This window comes from Diadema setosum, chromosome 19 (genome assembly GCF_964275005.1).
Source record: "Diadema setosum chromosome 19, eeDiaSeto1, whole genome shotgun sequence".
NCBI classification, from domain to species: Eukaryota; Metazoa; Echinodermata; class Echinoidea; order Diadematoida; family Diadematidae; genus Diadema; species Diadema setosum.
Genome location: NC_092703.1, coordinates 16,681,033 through 16,702,235, shown reverse-complemented (window position 1 = coordinate 16,702,235; position 21,203 = coordinate 16,681,033). Strand labels below are relative to the sequence as shown.

The 21,203-nt window shown below is 39.3% G+C and overlaps 1 protein-coding gene across 1 annotated transcript; it reads right to left on the bottom strand.

The window, feature by feature from the left end:
* Positions 1 to 1,946: 1,946 nt before the first annotated feature.
* Positions 1,947 to 19,716, bottom strand: LOC140242556 (dynein axonemal assembly factor 3-like). Its single transcript, XM_072322299.1, has 9 exons — positions 19,583 to 19,716; positions 15,628 to 15,770; positions 14,529 to 14,716; positions 13,528 to 13,674; positions 8,813 to 9,029; positions 8,061 to 8,183; positions 7,208 to 7,614; positions 5,041 to 5,197; positions 1,947 to 3,661 (listed from the first exon to the last, which is right to left on the bottom strand). Exons 1-9 carry the CDS (start codon positions 19,644 to 19,646, stop codon positions 3,593 to 3,595), a joined length of 1,515 nt encoding a protein of 504 aa, XP_072178400.1. The 5' UTR covers positions 19,647 to 19,716; the 3' UTR covers positions 1,947 to 3,592.
* Between the last annotated feature and the right edge of the window lie 1,487 nt (positions 19,717 to 21,203).

Here is a 21,203-nt window from a genome sequence, read left to right as displayed (position 1 = left end):
GTTTCAGTCAAAATATGATTTCTTGCATAAATTGGAATATTTAAAAATAGATAGTGAATTTTTTTTTTTTTCAAATATGAAAGTTAAATTGTCCCCGTCAGTAAAAATCTGGTCTGAGGTTAAAATAGCGTTAACCACAGGTACTACAAAGAGGTTTGAGTTTTAGTCCATTGTATGATTTTTTTTTATAGCAGAAATAAATACATGCATGAGCATCACTAAGCTTCTACATAATTATTATTGCAATAGCTATACAGTAATGCAGATTTACTTATAATAGTAGTAGGTCCTACCGACAATAACCCACTTCAAAAAAAAAAAAAAATCAAAAGTACTGCAGTACTCCAACTTATAAACTGCAGAAGAATCATCAATAAAACTACCTCTCAAGTACTGCAATACTATACTACAATGTACTGTGCTGCCTCAAAAAAGCACTACAAAATTTAAATGAGAATGGCATGAGTAATGCAAGTATTTCGATGTAAGGTACTGCGATTTACTGCCGTATATATACTACCATAGAAGTACTGTACTACAGTACTACCTCAAAAGTACTGCAAAATAACGAGAATGGCGTGAGTACTGTAAGTACCTCGAAGGTACTGCGATTACTGCCGTACTACCATAGAAGTACTGCCGTAATACCATAGAAGTACTGCCGTACTACCATAGAAGACGTGTTAGTACTGCAGTACTACCTCAAAAGTACTGCAAAATTACAATAAGAATAGCGTGAGTACTGCAAGTACCTCGAAGGAACTGCAATTACTGCCGTACTACCATAGAAGTACTGCAGTACTACCTCAAAAGTACTGCAAAATTACAATGAGAATAGCGTGAGTACCATTGGTACTGCAAGTACCTCGAAGGTACTGCAATTACTGCCGTACTACCATAGAAGTACTGCAGTACTACCTCAAAAGTACTGCAAAATTACAATGAGAATAGCGTGAGTACTGCAAGTACCTCGAAGGTACTACAATTACTGCCGTACTACCATAGAAGTACTGCAGTACTACCTCAAAAGTACTGCAAAATTACAATGAGAATAGCGTGAGTACTGCAAGTACCTCGAAGGTACTACAATTACTGCCGTACTACCATAGAAGTACTGCAGTACTACCTCAAAAGTACTGCAAATGTACTATGATTACTGCAAGTACCTCAAAAGTACTACGAGTACTGCAGTAGTTCTGCTATAATACTGCCGTACTACCATAGAAGTACTGCAGTACTACCTCAAAAGTACTGCAAATATACTATGATTACTGCAAGTACTTCAAAAGTACTACGAGTACTGCAGTAGTACTGCAATAATACTGCAGTATTTCCTGCAGTACTTGAAGTACTTTTTCACATGGGTGACCATGTTTGCTATAACAGGAGTACACTGTAGGACCCTACTGTAAAAGTGGATATTTCATGCAAGTAATTTTTTTTTTTTTTTTTTTTTTTTCACTCAGCCAGGTAAGATGAATTACATGTTTTTAATTCCACAGATTCAGACCATTAATTACTGGAACATATGGCATGCAAAAAAAAAAAAAAAAAAATTGAATGCCTTTTATTTTTGCCCTAGCCTCTGGTTGCATGTAATCTACTGGTATGGGAAAATTTTCACTTTTGCAGTTTGCACAAACACACACAAACACCAAGGATTCACTGGGTCCCATTTGCTTGATCTTAATAGACCATTTCTGTAATTTATCACAATTAATGGATGTTTGTTTTCTAACAGCCTAGTAACAGAGCATTTCATTCAATTGCTCTCTCCCATTAAGTTCCATAGGTAGGAATTTGCCGAGTTGTTGCTGGGTTTGGCAAGCCCCCGGCAAGCTCTGCAGTTGTTTAAACCAACTTTTGTGAACAAAACATTCATAAAACCTGAATACATTACAGAACCGGTCTATTGCAAGAAGCATAGAATAATATTTGCATACATGTTGTGTTTCTCTTTTTCCTTTTTTATTTCATGATGCTTTCTAAAACCTTCAATGGCTTGTCATGACAATCAAAAAGAATGTTTGATACCTCCGTATTGTCAATCCTGATATATGCTTCACACATTCTCGGCATTCTGCATTCTGCCCTATTGCCTGGAAACCAGCAGTTCTTTACACTTGGGCATGATACAAACATATTTGCTGTAAGTGTCAGACAACATGTGTATCATACCCACGGACACCACTCTGTACTCTGGGAGTTCTGTCTGAAAATGCCTGGTCACATTTAGATGATAAGTACTGTGATGTACACTGATGTGGCAGTTATTTAATGAGCTCAATTATTTCATGCAGAGTGACTTGAAAGACAACTGTTTGAGTGGCTGAAATCTAGATTTAAAAAAAATAACAAACAAAAATAGATGAAATTAGACTCAAGTACCATCCCTTTAAGAAAGAAAAAAATATCGATTTCCCAACTTAAAAAGGATGCATTTTGCATTGTTTTATAAGAGGCAGTAATTTGACATGTTTTTACTTTTGGAATATCAGTTGACTCACAAATTTGCAAGAATGGAAATCCCCTGAAACATGGAGTAAACAGTATAACACATTTATGCAGACATGAGAGCTACAAGACTTCAAGCATTCAGGTATGCAATTCATGTCACAATTTCCATCACAGACAGCCATCTGGTATGGCAGGCATGAGGAGACATGTACATGTACCAGTAAAAGAGTCTTCAAACTGTAGAAATTTATACCAGTTAGGACGGAATACAATAACATTTTACAAAATACTCTTTGTCTCACTAATAAAGAACTGATTAGATGTACACAGCTTACTACATACAAAAAGTCAAAAATTTCATTACAGACTGTATTTCAAGATACATTTTGTAGATACATGTAGGTCAAAAATGATGAGGCCATTTGATCTGTACATCATACATGTATAGATTACACACAAAAGTCTGATGGCATACAAACACAAAAATTCTATACTGGGCTCCTTAACTTTACCTTATGAAAATTTCAAAACATCGTGTGGCTGCTCTGGTCTTGGTTTGCTCACCCTCATTCGCTTGCTCCAAAACAGCAAGAGGGCCTTGTCAAAAGGCTACAATATTCACATCACTCTCCCATTTGGTTGAGAGAGGACAGATAAATTCTGAAAACAAACTGTGTATAGTAAGACCTATCACATACACATACATCAGTGTTGCTATCATTCTCAACCATATGCATATCGACAACAGGGCTGTACGGTCCCAGACACATTATACCAAGTATGGTATAACTTGGAAGCATACTGCAGATTCATAGTAAACAATCTTAAGGGCTGACAACACAATTTTTCCTCTCTTTTTTTTTTCCCATAGAGGTTTCTGTTCTCTCTGGGTTCCTTAAGAAACAAAATACCCCCATGAAGAGAAAAGTTAGGAATATGAAAAATGTCTTTGTTATGTATAAGTACGGTCATATGACTGAAAGTTCTTTGCTTTTCTTTTTTTGAGAATACATCAGCTCAGAACGAATCGAGGTGTAGCAGAGACGGTAGAGGTGCAAAATGTGCACCTTCTCTAGACAGTCTTTCACTGTGATTTGGAATAACAGGGCTGTATGGTCCCAGACACTGAGTGGAGTCAGGGGTCTTTCCTCTGGAATGTGAACCTCATGTTGGAGTCCTTGAAACCATCAACTTTGCCTGAAACCTGAAGAGAGTGAGAGTACAGGAACAAATAAAATGAAACTCCAGAAATAAGTATATGTATACATATAATATACATCAGAGAGGGCATTAGTAAGAATTACCCACATAAAGGTTTGGAAGAGTCCAACATGCCTGAGGTGATAGCTGAGGGTGTTTGGACTGTTTCAAAATGAGTGTGGGTAATTTTAATTATGCCTGAAGAAAATAATGTGTATCATTTGCTTTATAAATTGATAAAGCAGATCCTTTTCACTTGATAAATCACCCTTTCCATGAGTGAACAAATAACAAAATCTTGCCAAGTTACAATAGTGTCACCGAAATGCCAATGTCCAGTCATTACACTTTACTAATGACCAGTCATATACAAAATCATGTGTCAGCCAAAATAAATGCTTGTTTATGTGTACACTCTCAGTTGAAAAGGATGTGCTTCATCGATCGTCACATTATAAAAACAATCAACACACAATACATTGTAAACTTGAAACTTTGCATGGTATACTGCAGGCAAATGTAAAGAGTAATTTGAATTCCCAGTATTTGTGCTTAGCGGGTCTCGGCACTAACAGGAAAGTTCTGACTCCATATGCACGACTTTTGCCTACTCCAACGCTATTTGGTACAATGAGGAGTGTGATATTGAATCAAAGTGTCCATATCAGCAGGTAGCATGAAAAAATCCAAAGCATTCCAAACAGCTTCATGGAAGTGTAAGAATTTGTGAATTTCTGGCAAGAGAAGGCGGTTTGGTGTAAGGCAACATCCTATACATAATTAACTCTTGCTATAAAATCAACCTCCTGGTAAAATCACTCTGTAATACATCAAGAGTTTGTCACATTAGACAAGTAAACTAACAAGAGTGTGAGTTTATGATGCAGCAGTATGATTTCAATTTTGTGTCTTGTTCTCTATAATGATAGTCCACTGCACTATGCTGATGCCAACTGAATATTGTGGAATTTGTGATGACTGGCAAAACAGATGGAATGCAAATAACATTTTAATTACCCATTACAAATCTATGTAGCAGTGTGATGTCAGAATTAACACAAATAATAGTATGATGTCAGATTTTACACAGATAATGAGAGTGTGCTACATTCAGCTAGACACAGATTGCAGGAGTTGAGAAGATCACAAAACAAAGCAGACCTCGATCTACTTGCATATATGGATTTTACCTTCCCTTACCCACAATCCCACTCATACTCCCTGCCTACATCCCCTATGGCTATCCCATCCCAGACAGCCACACTCCATTCACATCCCCCACCCTACCCTAGCCAGCTATACCCCATTCACATTCCCCACCCACATCCCTACTGACATCCCTACCCCAACCCCAGCTAGCCTGGTCATGTAACCTACATGTACCTGGCAGCCAGCATTCTTGGCCATGGCTGTGACCTTGTCCACAAACACTTGAGACTGTTCTCTGTTCAGCTCCAGCATGTATCTCGCCGTCTCACAGATGATTGCTGCACTGTCTGCAAACACGGCAGAGATGTCTGGTGTGAGGTGATGGACCATGCTATGGTAGAGTGGAAGAGAAAAGATAATCAGCAATAAGGGGTCAAGTTATGGACAATGAAATACAGTTTAAGAAATAACGTAACAATCCATTTCACTGGAGGACCACAGACTATGACAGGGCTCAAGTGCAATGGTATGTTATGGTCTTTACACAATATGCAACGCTGCATTTCAGAAATGGACAAGTAAAAAATGGGGGAAAAAAAATAGTTACCTACTGGCCGACAGACAGGTCGAACCAGTAGAAGAAATGGAAGAGTGTGCAGCCCCGCAATGTTACAAGTCCGTTGGGCCACATCTTTAAGAACAGGACCATTTGAATTCTTATACATGACAATCCCAATACATTTGTATTAAGTTACAAAAGTCTTTAATATACCATTCAACAACTAAAGGGGATTGAATTTGTTCTGTCCTCACACTGCAGGGAATCATCAATGCACATGTTTATCTCTGCCACACCTGACCTGCTCCAAGGTTCTGGTCATGTTATAGCACTCCTTATGCAACTAGATCCTTCTTTCACACACTAAGTAAAAATAGGATCATTTAAAAAGTTAATTGTTTTGTAAATGCACGATTGTGACCAATGCACATGTTGCAATACGAGGTGTGTCAGAAAAGTTCCAGGACTGGTGTCATAAAAGACTTACTAGTATTTCAAACCCAAACTTTAGACTTTAAAGAGGTTTCACCTTCAAAGTAATCTATCTGGAGTATCTAATTGTGATCTTAGCTCTCTGCAGCCATCAAATTTTTTTTTTTCTACATGATTTTATATACACACCCTCTGTTTCAGGTCGTTCAGCAATGAGGACAGAGCAGCGAACAAACTTGATGTTTCTGGTATGGTTGGAGAAAACTCCGTCAGAAGCACTGAGATTGCTGCAGCAAGTGTACAGAGACGAGACGATGTCACACACGTTTTTAAGTGGTGCAACAGGTTTAAAGAAGGATGAGAGGTTGTTGAAGATGACCCCAGGAGCAGAAGGCCCTCCACGACCAGGACTGAGGTCAACATTGAGTGCGTCAGGCAGATGGTGCATAGTTATCGTCGACTGACTGTTCGAATGATGGCAAATGAGCTGGGCACGAATCGGGACAGCATCTGGAAGATTCTCACTGATGATGTGGATGTGCGGAAAATATGCGCAAAGATGATGCCAAAACTCCTGAGTGATGACCAGAAGAATCAACGCATGCAAGTTTCATGCCCAGCTCACTTGCCATCATTCGGACAGTCAGTTGATGATAACCACGCACCATCTGCCTGATGCGCTCAATGTTGACCTCAGTCCTGGTTGTTGAGGGCCTTCTGCTCCTGGGGTCATCTTCCACGTCCTCTCGTCCTTCTTTAAACCTGTTGCACCACTCAAAAACATGTGTGCATGACATCGTCTCATCTCCGTACACTTGCTGCAGCAATCTCTGTGCTTCTGATGGAGTTTTCTCCAACCATACCGCAAACTTCAAATTTGTTCGCTGCTCTGTGCTCATTGCCGAAAGACCTGAAACAGAGGATGTGTATATAAAATCATGTAGAAAAAAATCCGATGGCTGCAGAGAGCTAAGATCACAGTTACATACCCCAGATAGATTACTTTGAAGATGAAACCTCTTAGTTTGAAGTTTGGGTTTGAAATAAATCTTTTATGACACCAGTCCCGGAACTTTTCTGACACACCTCGTATGTGTGTGTGCAGTTACTTTGTTCCATACATTGATAAGTTGAAAGAATCTGCAGTCCTACAAACCATCTGCAATCAAGACTGTCCAGTGGACCAACAGATGCTTATGTATGCAGTGTGATGATAGACAGAATTCTAATATCTGTGACGTGACACTGAAAACAGTGATTACGAATTAATTGCTATTCTTCTGAGTAAGATCATCAAACTTTGGTAAGAAAGACAGCCATGTTCTTAAGCCAATTCAGTTGCTGGTTTAGAATGGAAACACAAATATATGTTAATGGTCGTATCAAAGGGAGAAACAGCAAACAACTCACCTGTTGGAAAAGTAGACTATATCAAATGCCTTCTTGTATTTGCTCTTCTTATGTAACTCTCCAGCTGATCCCACAGGTAGATAATGGATCTCAACATCCTCTAATGGCATGAGTTCTTGTTGTTTCTTTGTTTCCTCTTTTGATGACATCATGTCTCCAACTTCTTCCTGCCTTTCAAATCTTTCCCTTTCTCCAGCATCATCGGCTTCTTTTTCTTTCTCCTCCATCCCCTTTGCTTTTTCCTCCTCCTCCTCTTCCTCTTCATCTTCTTCAGTGATCTCGACTAGCTTGCTCTCAGTCTTTGATTCAGTTTGCTGTGGTTTGGGAGTTGGCATCACATATTTCTGTCTGTGCGTGAACTCGTGGAGGAGGGACAAGACGTTGTACACGGATATCTCTTGGCATGTCTGAGAAGAGATTTAGATGAACAGAGCTTCGATTGGAATGGCATGAAACAGTTTGGAAAGAGCTATTTTGAATTTACACTGATAATAAAATGAAAAAAAACAACAACACACACATAAATCTTATCAAAGCAAAAAAGTCAAAGAGAAAAAAAAAATCAGAGACTTAAGTCAAGAAGACAAAAATCTAAGACATACTACAACAGCTTCTTAGCACATACATATGTGTGGGAATATTGCAAAATGATTGGATTCAGCAGGGCTTCTTACAAAGCAAGAATATAAAAGTGTACTTCTTAAATTACCTTGATCCACTGTCATGAACAGAAAACATTACCTCCATGCAAGTGAGTTTTGTTACACTTAAATTAGTATATAATGCCTTACAAAGTGACACATGTAATTCAACCTCTCAAAGAAACCCCTGCCAAGAGTATCTCAATGTGCACCTTGGTGTAGACGCCATTAGCTTTCTTGAAGAAGCTCTCCTCCTCACATTCCAGGCCATAGCTGAGGTAGGGGCTACACGTGATGTCACCCCAGTAGCCTCTCTCAGCAACCCTCTCACCTCCCTGCACCATGTGGAAATGCAAAGCAAGCAAACAATCAAACAGAGTTCAACTAAACCCTTGCTGTCATACAATGTTTGCAGTAGGAAATTATGCAATAGATTCTGCTCTAAAAATTTTGTGGATCTATCTGAACAAAAGCTTCACAAAGTCTTGTATTTCATATCATTACTAGTCCCTTAAATTGAGGCAAGACATAATAGTTAAGATACCAATAACAATTTTTTGAATTTAAAGCAATCCTAAATTATCATTATCATCAGAGATAACCTTATATGACTTTTTTTTCACATTTAGGACTGCAACTTTGGCATCCGAGGGTTACATTGAGATGGTTCACACATCTTTTATAATCATGGCAAATGGTATACGAATATCTGCACACATACACCTCCCACTACTGTAAAACGAGGAATGTTCACATGCATTTTAATTTCATGAATTTCAGGAGCACCAAGATTCGCAAAATTAAAATGCACGCAAAATTTCTTGTTGACACTATATGCATTGAATGCCAGTGGCAATTCGCGAAAATTTCATGCCAGGAAAAAGGCCGTTTGCTCCAATTCGCGAAAATTTCGTGCCACTAATATATCATGTTTTACAGTATCTAATGCTGTAACAACTTTCACCTTTCTTATGACAAGTCCCGAGGCCATGGTCCTATTTGGCACGCTGTAGTCCGCTTCTCGCAGTTCAAATCCCATGCCTGTTTCCCTCCAATAGCCGTACTCTCGGTTGTTCATCACCCCTTTCCCTCGGTCGCCCAGCTTCATGCTGTAGTCCCAGTCAAAGGCTCCCTTGCGGGAGTCATAGCGCACTTCAAGGTGCTTGCGGAGTCTGTTGTCCCTGTTGACATCATGGAGAGTGAGAGGTGGACAAGATTAATTAGAGAATTTTCGTTGTCATTCTAAAGGGCATATTGGTCAAATGACACTGGGGAGAGCTTGTCTTTTTTTCTATATCATTTCAGAAAATAAAAATTCAAATGTGCACAGGAAAATGACAGCAAGTGAAAGAGTTAAGCTGACCAGCTACAAAATTTCAATCATTACCTCACCATTCTATCACCAAGGTTGAGTTCTGGGCCCCATTTTATCAAAAGATATAATTGATTATAAATTTCCTTACCACACAGGCTGCCATAGACTTACGATAGAAATCAACTATATAATCAATTCTAACTCTTCATAAAACAGGGCCCTGACATGTGAAATGTAATACCTCATGATGTAGTCTCACTGCAGGAACATAGCCAGTCAATGTTTTATTGGGAAATCATAAAAATTTAAAAGAAATATTCCTTCCTCTAAAATCACACATTTCTGTCTTGATGAAGAAATGGAGATGTAAATGTTGTAAGCCGGGTTAATGATGACACTGACAGTCTCCAGTTGACGTTGCATAGATTTTATTGAACAAATCAAACAGTCTCAGTCTCCCGATACATGTATAAACTCCGTTACTCCGTATCATGCGTACATCCAATGCGCCAGGATGCATCCAATGCGCCAGGATAACTAGACTCTATACAGAATAACAAATATAGTCGAACTTTTGATTATTCGACATCAAAGAGCTCGCAGAGACTATGTCCACGTCCATTTGTCTCACAAGTCAAAATCAAAGTCAAGAATCAATTAAATCTGCGTCATCTTCTCATGAAAATAAAAGTTGCGTTGTGCCCATGCCAACCGTAACCACACGCACACTGCGCCATTGGCATGGACACAACGCGCATCAACGCATTGACGCAACAATAACAGATCGCATATTTCCATTTACCACAAACTTCCCCGCGATTATATAACACAACCATGGGTTATATAATCCCAATTACATCATATCATTTTCATAACATTGTACATAATAATACATAACAAAAAATTCCCCGCTCTTCATGTCAAATCATTATACACTTTACAGCAATCCCATATAGAGCGGATTAACAGTAGATAATCACTAAAATATATTTCAGGAAAGCGTGTGTTCCCCGCTTTTCCAGTCAAATATACAAACGCGGAAATACTACAAAATCGAACATTATTTTTGAAATCTGCCAAAAGCTGAAACTCTTGAACCTTCCAAATTAACAGTAAATCATACAAACTCAGATACATGGCATAAAGGTTCTGGCCAAGAGAATAACACATCAATACGTTATCTTCAGTTCCGCTTCAATGTATAGCTCAGTTGTTCCACATTGTCAGTAAGCAATGTTCAGATTCTCCGGGAAAATGGTCTTGGTATAAGCCCAGAATAACGTCAAACGTGCCGTAACAGAACAATGTTCTGCGTCGTATATAAAACCATACATTAATGTCTGTATCAATTAAGATTTATATCGAGGCACAACATAGACAGGTCTCTTAATACATATGCAAATTGTACATACAACACGACAACTTCCCCGCGATTATATCATACGACCCGTATGATAATAATCTATCTTCTAAGAGTAATATTTCTCAATTACTCAATATTACACAATTATATCAGGAAATGCAACACTTAAAACAAAGTGAAGTCACGGAATATTAGAATTCACTACTAACAGAAATGAGCTTCCCCGCTTTAGCAAGCATATAATAATAAAGGTAACTTCCCCGCTTTATGTGTCATATCGTCACAGTCAACAATTTGCTCATTGACAAAACTTCACACAAATTAAGGGATCATTCAAAGCATGAATTTTCGACCATCTATTCTCATTATCAAAAGTTTCTGACTCACTGAACAACCACTAATATTGTCAGAATGCCATGTTGTTCAGCTGCCAACAAAACAATTAAAACAATAGCCATAGTTCCTTCGTTTTTCCGCGTAATAGTGATTTCAAATGCTTTCATATCACTATTCCAATATCTCATTAAAAACTTCTTATCAATCACATATCAATTAAAACAACCATATTATATTGATAACCATTTCTCGCATTGCATCTCTAAATTGGCATATAGTTCCTAATTCCATTGCTACTTGAGATGGTACACAAGTTTCAGCTGCAGTCATGAACGTATATAATTATATACACTCTAGTAAGCGAATCAAGTCACAACGAATTCCATGGACGGACAACGAATTTCTAACCTGCAGCGACCAAGCTTTCATGAAAATTCGGTCTCCAATTGGACTCCCAGGGCCCCCATACCGTTCCCTGAACATGACATCCATTCTTCCACACGTTACAGATAGGTATGCATGCCTCCCTTGTTATTACATCATTGACAACAATGTTACCATGAGTAATATTCCCCTCTTTTGAAATTGACCACTCCTTTGGCGCTACGTGAGTGCTTGTAGGTGGCTGCACTTTTGCATGCTTTTGGACATCCTGACCTTCATGTGATAATTCGGGACCCCTCTTGGTACCCTCTCCCACAGGTTTTGCAATTAGAAGCGACCCAGCATCTAAATCCTTTGCATCAACCTGTTCATCACATGACTCATGTCCATGTCCCCCAGCATCAATTTCTGCACCACCCTCATCTACATCAACGCAACCCAGAATCTGCGATCCCCCATCCAAAAGAGTAGATATGGCATCCTCCTTCTCCTGTCCCGCTGTATCTGAGGAAAGATCTAGCTGCTGAGCAACCGGGTCAGTGAACACTCCTTGTGTTCCAGCATCAGCACTCCCAGTTTTCAGCCCATCTCCCTCTAGCATACAGTCTTCACGGAGAACTAACAGTGCTTCTCTCCTAAGCACTTCAAATCGGCATCCCCGATTTTTCATGTGCAAACGCCTCAACAAAATTCGTTCCCTCTCATCCCGTGTTCCACTGACAAACTGGCTGGACAGAGCTTCGTCTCTAAGCTGCCTCAGAGCCGCAGCTTCCTTCTCATCGTCTGCAGCATCTACCAATTTTGCATAAAGACGCATGAGAGCCCTACTGAAGCCTGCCAAGTCTTCATCATCACGTTGAACACGTTTATAGAACAAACACCGCAAATAGTGAGAATTCTCTCGACTAAAACACAGGCGGAGAGCTTTTACAATCTCTGTAAAACTCCTCCGCTTCTCGTCCGACAGACAATAGCGAATCTCTTCTCTTGCTGGCCCTATGAGGTTGTTCACTAAAACTCTAGCCTTTTCCTCATCACTTAAACTGAAAGGCTCAACAGTGAGATTGAACATTTCCATCCAATTAGAAAAAGGTGTTTCTGTGCCATCTTCACAATACCCACTAAACTTTTCAATTAGTGCATGGCCTAGAGCGAGATTTACACACAATCCTTTCATTGCCTGTCCAAATGAAGAGAAATTATCAATTTGCGCATCCTTATGAACAAACTGTTCACACATGACTAATTACGCAGTTAAACTGACCAATTTCAAACATGAAACGTAATGCCCAAATAATGGCATCATAGGTCCAAAATCTGCATGAAGTCCAATCGGTTAAACGAAAGTTCAGCATCATCCATTATTTCAGTTACAAAATACTTGCTCAGTGCGTGAGATGCCATATCGCAGCTCTGTAACCGTCGATTTCGCATCCCGATTGATGTTCAGCCGCCCCCAACGCACGCCAGCGCACTCCGACGTCCACAGCAAAACTCCCGACGGACCATCATCAGCTCCAGTCTCCAGCCCACCATCGACGAGCCTGATCATCATGAAGCTGCCTCACAGAGTAGTGCTGCTCTACCAGGGCTGATCAACGTAGATCGATCTACACCATCAAGATCAAGATCAAGATTACCCAGCACTCCTCCATACTCCTGTCCGCTACCTAAGTGTAGTCAAAACAGCAGGTCTCCTCGGAGCGAAACGTGGACCATTATTCCGTCATACTCGAGGCTGTTATTCGTCGAACAGGGTTCTTCAACTGGATGAAGTGGATCACTCCGTCAGGCTGTCATCATCCCACTCCTGACACCATTTGTTGTAAGCCGGGTTAATGATGACACTGACAGTCTCCAGTTGACGTTGCATAGATTTTATTGAACAAATCAAACAGTCTCAGTCTCCCGATACATGTATAAACTCCGTTACTCCGTATCATGCGTACATCCAATGCGCCAGGATGCATCCAATGCGCCAGGATAACTAGACTCTATACAGAATAACAAATATAGTCGAACTTTTGATTATTCGACATCAAAGAGCTCGCAGAGACTATGTCCACGTCCATTTGTCTCACAAGTCAAAATCAAAGTCAAGAATCAATTAAATCTGCGTCATCTTCTCATGAAAATAAAAGTTGCGTTGTGCCCATGCCAACCGTAACCACACGCACACTGCGCCATTGGCATGGACACAACGCGCATCAACGCATTGACGCAACAATAACAGATCGCATATTTCCATTTACCACATAAATATTGGCATCCATTGTCTCACCAGCATTTTGCAATGTCAAATGTTCTCAGATCTGGGTTTCTCCAGAACTTCAGAATAGCCTCCATGTGGTCTCTCTCTTTGAACTTGAGGGCTGATAGATGGAGTGACGGGATTCTCAGGGATAGATATTTGTCATCCGTCACCAGCCTGGGGAAAGAAAATGCACACATCATTGCCTGTCATTCTAAGTACACTATAGGTTGTACAAGAAACATGTCAAAATGAATCATAATTTAAGCGCAGATACGTGTGCAAAGTCCTCTTTGTAATAAAATGAAATGATAAACTTTTGATCATTAACTTTTCTGACCTTTAGCAACTCACACTGATCTCGGCAGAAAGAAATTTCTTAATAGTCATTATAGTCCACTCAATACAGTTCTAATTTGAGGCCAGTGTGTAATTTCTTCCTATAAATATGAAGATGGACAATTTAAGAAGACTTGAAGAAGCAAATGGGAGTACAGTGAATCAATGACATCAATACCTCATCTAATGTACAAATGATGTTGTGACCAATATCACTCAATGCTGAAACATGCAAAATTCTCTGATTTAATAATTCTGTAATATTTTATTCAGTTTTAATGCAACTCTTACTCTTCAAAGAGCCCAATTTCACCTCATCTATTTATCTAAACATAGATATGAAGTGAATTGACTGTAATTGTGTACAATTGTAATTTGCGATATGTTTGATTTCCTGCCAGCTTGTACAGTAGATGATGCCAAGCAACAACTAAAGAAAAGAAACCGTGGACCACACTTGACTATGGCATGATAGTTTTTTGGTTTGTTTGTTTCACTTTTCCATCTGAATAGGCTGATGGACAGCCCATATTCAGCTGCACTACTAGCCGGTCTTCCATGAGGTCCAGTTGGATGTGAGGTGGGACCACTTCACCAGGTTTATACACTCTGGGCATACAAAGTGGAGTGAAAAGTAGTCTAAAGACAAGACCACATCCTGCCTTGATGGTGGCTGTGTTGTGCACACATACCTGAGAAGCTCATTACTCCGAGACATGACATAGTCAAAAGTCTGCTGCCTGATGAGGGTGTTGCCAAAGATTTCCAGGAAACTCTCCGTCTTCTCCTGGAGGCCCAGGTCAAGGGGGGATTCCAGCCAGAGGTGAAGGAGCAGGAGCTGACGGACGTACACCTCAAGGTTACCTTCTATGATGTAGAACTGGGCATGAGAGGACACTGCGGATTAGTCTTAACCCCTTTCCTACTCAATTCTGAAGTCCCCATTGACTCTGCACAGCACTCCTAAGGCTTAACATGTAGAGAGTTAAGTTGGTTTGAAGCACAGGCACTGACAGGACCACACTTCATATTCATGACTATGGCAAAGTACTACTACACAGAACAACAAGTAAGGAAATGCTTGTCCGTTAGCCCTGATCTATTCATGGCACAATGAGACAGAGCATTCAGAATAAGCTATCACGCACAGCTTTGATGAAGCCATGTATAATAAAAACATGACTTTAACCCATGATTTCAACACGATACAAATAGAAGAGGACCCTACTGACGAAGGCTGGATAAGCCCCTAAAACAACAATAACCAAAAAAGACAATTTATGCTAAATTGAATAAAGATCATCTGGTTGTGATGTCATTTCATGAAACTCTGTTCATTCTGCCCTATCAATAAATGAAATCGGTTGTTATTTGAAGCAAACAAACAAAAAAGGAAAGAAAACTCAACAAATAAAACACCTTCCCCCCCCCAAAAAAAAAAAAAAAAAAAAAAATAATGGCGGTATTCTGCATTGATTATGTTGCACTTGTACAAAAAAAAAAAAAAAAAAAATATATATATATATATATATATATATAATATGTATATTAATTTAATGTAATCAATCTTTGATATACTAGTAGTACAGAGGAAGACTGTAGTATTTAATCATAACCTATTATCAGTATGATACTACCACTGCATTTTTTTTTTATTTTTTATAGAAGCAGGCATACTTGTAAGTTGTATGTATGTCAATCCTTATGCTAATCCATTGCTGTAAAGCATCTTTTAAGTATTATTTCTTGTAATGTTTGTTGATAAAATAAAAGAAAAGTCTTCTAACTTACTTTCAGCAGTTTCCTTCTGTGTCTCCATGCTCTAGCCACTGTGGTCAAAACATGCCTGATATCTCCACTACCAACCACAAGAATTTGTAGACTTCCACCATTCGATGAATCAACTTTCAAATCCTTGACCTTCTCGATCACATCTGGGAGATTGGAGGGAACAAAGAGTGTGAATTAAAAAATTTAATGAATAACAAGCCTAAGTAAATTAATGATGGGCTATTTTTGTGCTCTAACTAATTCATAAGGCATGATCATATCTGCCATTTATCAACACGATATGTAATTTGTGGCTCTCACAGATACAGTTTCTTACAGTTTCTTAATATTTTGTTTTATATTTTGGGTAAAAAATGTATCCTCTAGTGATTGGTTGAAAGAGCTTCACATAATTATAGGCAATTTCAGTTTTGTCAGAATGTTGGCATGTTTGACACATCATGAAGTACTATTTGCAAAATGATGTCACAAAGAATTCTGAAATAGTGCGCAGCTTTGTACCATTACTCTGTGAATTGTAACAATTTTTAACAAAACTGTTGTGAACTGAAAACTGAGAACTGAAAACATAAGAACTCCACAAAATCTCATTTTTCATAAACTTAATACTGACCTACAGTATATATTAAATGGTAATATCATTTCCTGCTTTCTGAAAGACGTATGTCAAGTGCTCTTTTATTATGTTAGAAAAGTGAAACATTTTGAATTTTCTTTTACAGTGTATATTTTTTATTATTGTTGTCCATAATGACAGCATGAAGTGTAGTTGAAGTACTGGTACTAAAACTAGTTGTCTCCTTATCACGAGATGATGGCACTAAAACATTAAAAATTATAAAAATTTAAACTTAAAATTATAACTTTTGAATTGATTGTCCAATTTTCCTAAAACTTTCATTTATGTGTTCTACTGATATTGCTGCTTCCACTCAATGCACACATTTTCATTTGGACTTTGGTTTCCTTTAAGAATTAATGATTTGGATAAATCAACATTAATACTGCTATACTTCACGCGATCGGCCACATGAACTCCCGATTATTCAAAATGGCCATCAGTGAAAGACGATGTACCATTCGCACATGCTGCATATAATCAAGGAGGTTCAAGAAAATGGAGTCACAACTGTCTTATTTCCTTTGAACCCATGTTAGATGCTGCCACTGGAAAATATTTGAAGCATGTGCCAAACTGGATCTGCCATGCAGATAGGAATACATTGACAATTGACAAATATTTTGCATAATCACCAGCCATTTCTGAGGAAGATATGTCTTTCTGATGGTACCTTTCGCCATCCCTACTTACATGTATAAAAGATAGGTGATATATCATAATGGTAAAGACACAGGGATGCGCGAATAGAAATTGTGCAAAGAATGATGACATAAAAATGAAAATTACTCGACTGGCCATGCCCGGCCGCTTATCTGATATATTTATTGATAAAGATTTATACTTATGAGATTATTCCATTTCAGTTTTATTTGTCGGAATTACCGTATTCACCGGCGCAAAGGAAAAGTGATAACACTGGCTTTCTTGGAGGGTACAGTTTTAAACACTTTCACATGATACAGCTCTGATTTACACTTGTGCACATATTTTTGGACGGGATTGACTTTTGTTTTACATGCTTTGCGCATCATTAAGTGAGATTTCATTTAGATTTAATGAATGAACAAGCAAAATATAGCCAACATTATGTCAACGCTCAAAATGAATCTCCAGATTGCTCAGCAAGACGGCGGCATCAAACCCGGCATCAAAGGCACAAATGCACGTGTGGAATTCTTTTGTAGGGTTTATTGTACATCAATAGAAAACTGACAACTGTTAGAATAATTACAGCCAGTTGGAACACCATCTCTTAAACCTCCATTATATAATCTTCATTTTCGGGAAGTTGTGAATTGTGTACAGTGTATGTCAATATTGATAACATAGAAATGAAGTCTAATTTTAAATGAAGATTGTCTTTAAGGAGTTTGAGGTGACAAAAATCACATCAAGTATCAAAACTCAACGCAGTTGCCATGTTCGCTTTGTGTTCGCTTTGTTGTTGTGCACCACCCTGGCAGAGACTCCAACTCTCCTGCTTTTGACGGGAAACCTCCCGCCGAAAGCCCATTTTCGCAAAATCTCTCGTTCCCTTGGCTCTGTGTCTCCCGCTTAAGATGCATTTTCTCCCACTTGAAATGATCTCTTACATAGTGCCATCGACCGTGTTGAAAAATAAGCCTGAGATAGCACGAGAGAGCATCTAGAACCCTAGAGTTTCCAGCTGCACCCGACCACAAGAAACTTAGGTCTTAGCACTCTTGATATTTTATGCGCTTTGCGCACATCAAGTTGGAGTGTCCAGTTTGCTAGGGCCAGGGTTTCAGGCGTGAGAATCTCCAGATCAGAAGGTGCTTGGGGTTGGAGTCTCTGCCCTGGTACAGCCCTGTCGCTATTTTACAGTGACTTGGCTGTGTTAATACGGGGAAATTACAGAATACCGGTTTTGCCTCATATAAATTAGCATATTGGTGCGTATAAGAGCCGCCGGAGGCGGGGCCTTCGGCCCCGCCTCCGGCGGCTCTCCCTTAGAGATGAATTTCAGCCCGAAGGGCTGAAATTCGTCTTTCCCGACGTTTGGGGCCCCCAAAAAGGCCAGAAACGGAACGGCCGTCAAAAAGTAGGTTGACCACACAATTTTTAAGAAAATTGAGTGGTTTCGGAGGAAAACTGCTCTAAATCGAGATAACTCGAGTAAATCGACGATAAAGAAAATCGACCCGATTTTGACGGAACTATTTTAATCGTGATGACGTCATCACAGCTGGCAGCCCTTCTTCCTTCATCTCTTTTCGACACAAGTCATCACGATACAATCACACTACACACTAGTTTGGCAATGCAGCGCGTATACGCGTATTGTCAAGAGACATGTGCGCACTCAACTGCTATACGTATTGTACACTGTACTACTAAACATGCGCGCGTTCTGCAGGCTCAATACGCGCTACCACTGCCACACGTACGCATAAGCTGTTATGTGTACTCGTGAGTGCATAGAGTCAACATGGTGGGCTGTCAAGCGCACCCACACAGTGCGTATTTGAAACTGTAAGCTAGCACCAGCAATTAGATAAGTGATTGTTTTCTAGTTTCACCTAAATTTCTATCGTTTTCTAGGATATGGACTATCCTCGACTCCTAAAAACGTGAGTACATATCGTAAATTCGGGTAAATTTTAACGGCTAGTCTAGACTAGCATCGTCAGGATCTAGAACTACATTATTCGGGGGACACCCCCGAAACCCCCGAGAACAACGTAAGATACCACACTTCTCACCGCACAGAGCAAAGAAAACACACGTAAACAAATGCAATCGTCGACAGCCGAATCACGGACCGTATCGCAGATCGGATTAATATTTTAATGGTTGCTATCGGCAAGCGTAATTACGCTCTTTTCAGAGCGATTTGCGCTCTCCGTGATTGGTTGCCGGTATTCTGTAATTTACCCGTTAATACATAGGGTCTAGTTAAGGGTATGGAACTGCCAATACTGCCATCAGTGTAAATTTACAGTAATACTCAGAGGATTCCCTTAACTGCGACCAGCCCCAACGGCGCGCCACACCACAGGAAAACTGTGTAGGAACCTAGAAGTAGAACTACAAGTACAAGGAGCGCCCTGGGGTTAAAAAGTTAATGATTCGCAAACGATTTGAAGGCCAGGACAACATTCATCATACTTGGAAACCAACGCAGCGTTCAACATCCATATTAGCCCGACCAGACGCCGTGCGAAGCACGGCGTTTTTACAGCGACTGGGCTGCGTACAGTTACGTCCACGTCCATGCATAACCAACAAAGATTTCAACGGGTGGGCCTAATGACTTTTCCTCCTCGATTTGAGTCGGAGCTAGCTTACTTTTCATAATGTACATAGGCCTACCTTTATCTTGAAAATCAAATGCAGGCGAAAACCCCCACCACGACACAGCACCTAGAGCATCCATGTTTATCGGCAAGAAAACATGCGCTCCTATCCTCTTTACATCTTGCGAGGGTAGTTTTGCCCCTAGAACGAACGCGTCTTACAGCGCCATTGACAACCAACCGGTCCTACTAATTGACGCAAACTAATGCAAACTGATGCAAACTAATGCAAACTGACGCAAATTGACGCAAACTAATGGAAACTCAATGCAAACTCAATGCAAACTCAATGGAAACTACTAATCAATGCAAACTAACACAAATTTAACGCAAATTTTGGAAAATGACACCCCGAAATCTTAATTAGTGCAAACTCAAAGACACAATGTTACCCTGTGTAAAAACGACCTAATTCGATTACAAATATCAGAAAATAACACCCCAAAATATAAAACAAATGTATAGATTATTGACAACCCAGGTCTGACGGAAAGTTGGAACAATCAAGCATCAAATCTCACTCTAGCAGAAGCAGAAGTTTAGTTAGCGGCAGATTAAATTATATTTAGGCCCTATAAGGAAGAGTGGCGCATAGATGTAGAAGAAATTTTAATCCCCAATGTTTGCACTATCGAATTTTGAACCAGGAGCTTCATTTTATGAAATGCCTCAAGCACTTGAATGTTTCGCATGGAAATTTTCATGAAAATTCCGTTGTGCTAATCACAAATCCCAATCGTTTCTGGAAGATATAATCAATTCACTTCACTTCAATTCATTTTCATCGTTCAATTAAAAAAAAAAAAAAAAAAAAAAAAAAAAAAAAAAAAAAAAAAAACATTACAGGAAATTCAGTGCGGGATTTTAAAATGTGACCGGCTGGACACGTCCAGTCAGTGTTGACCTACAATAGCTCGGACTCAATTAGACAAAATCAGTCACCTGGTTCTATCTAATAAGGTCTGGGAAAAGAAGGAATGCTCAAAGATAATTTTTCTGTTTCTGTTACAAAAAAAAAAAAACGCACGTTGAAGGCGCTGGACATTACTTATTACGAAACAAGTTGTAAAAGCATACAGTTTTGAATGTATGATATCATGATCGTCGCCTGCAACCAAATACAATGTCATGTGAATTCAATAGCGTTAATGCACTATCGTCAAACTTCCATGACAGGCAAACTCTATGTCTTCTATTAACAACAGTAACAGCATAATTTGATTCAAGAATGCAAAACTCATCTGGAAAGTAAACTCCAAAATGCAAAACATATTATGTCATAGTAATATTCCGCCTGTTGATTTCATTACCATAGTATTATGATACACAATATTGAGAAGGACTATTCACCTCTGACATTACAGCATGTGCAGTGCGCTGGGGTCCATCCACTTGACATGGTGTCTTCTAAAATGGACAATGCGAATTAATATACTTTCTTTAATCTTTCCCTATGTTAGGGATCTGTAAATATAAAGTCACGACATGTGCTTGTGTGTGTGATACAAAGCGAATTATTCGACCCAAGTATCGTTCAATCTACTAATGAACAAATGCTAACTATATTAACCGATAAAATAATACGACATCATACAGCGGTTTGAAAGCTATATACTCAAAGTACTGATCAGTTGCCT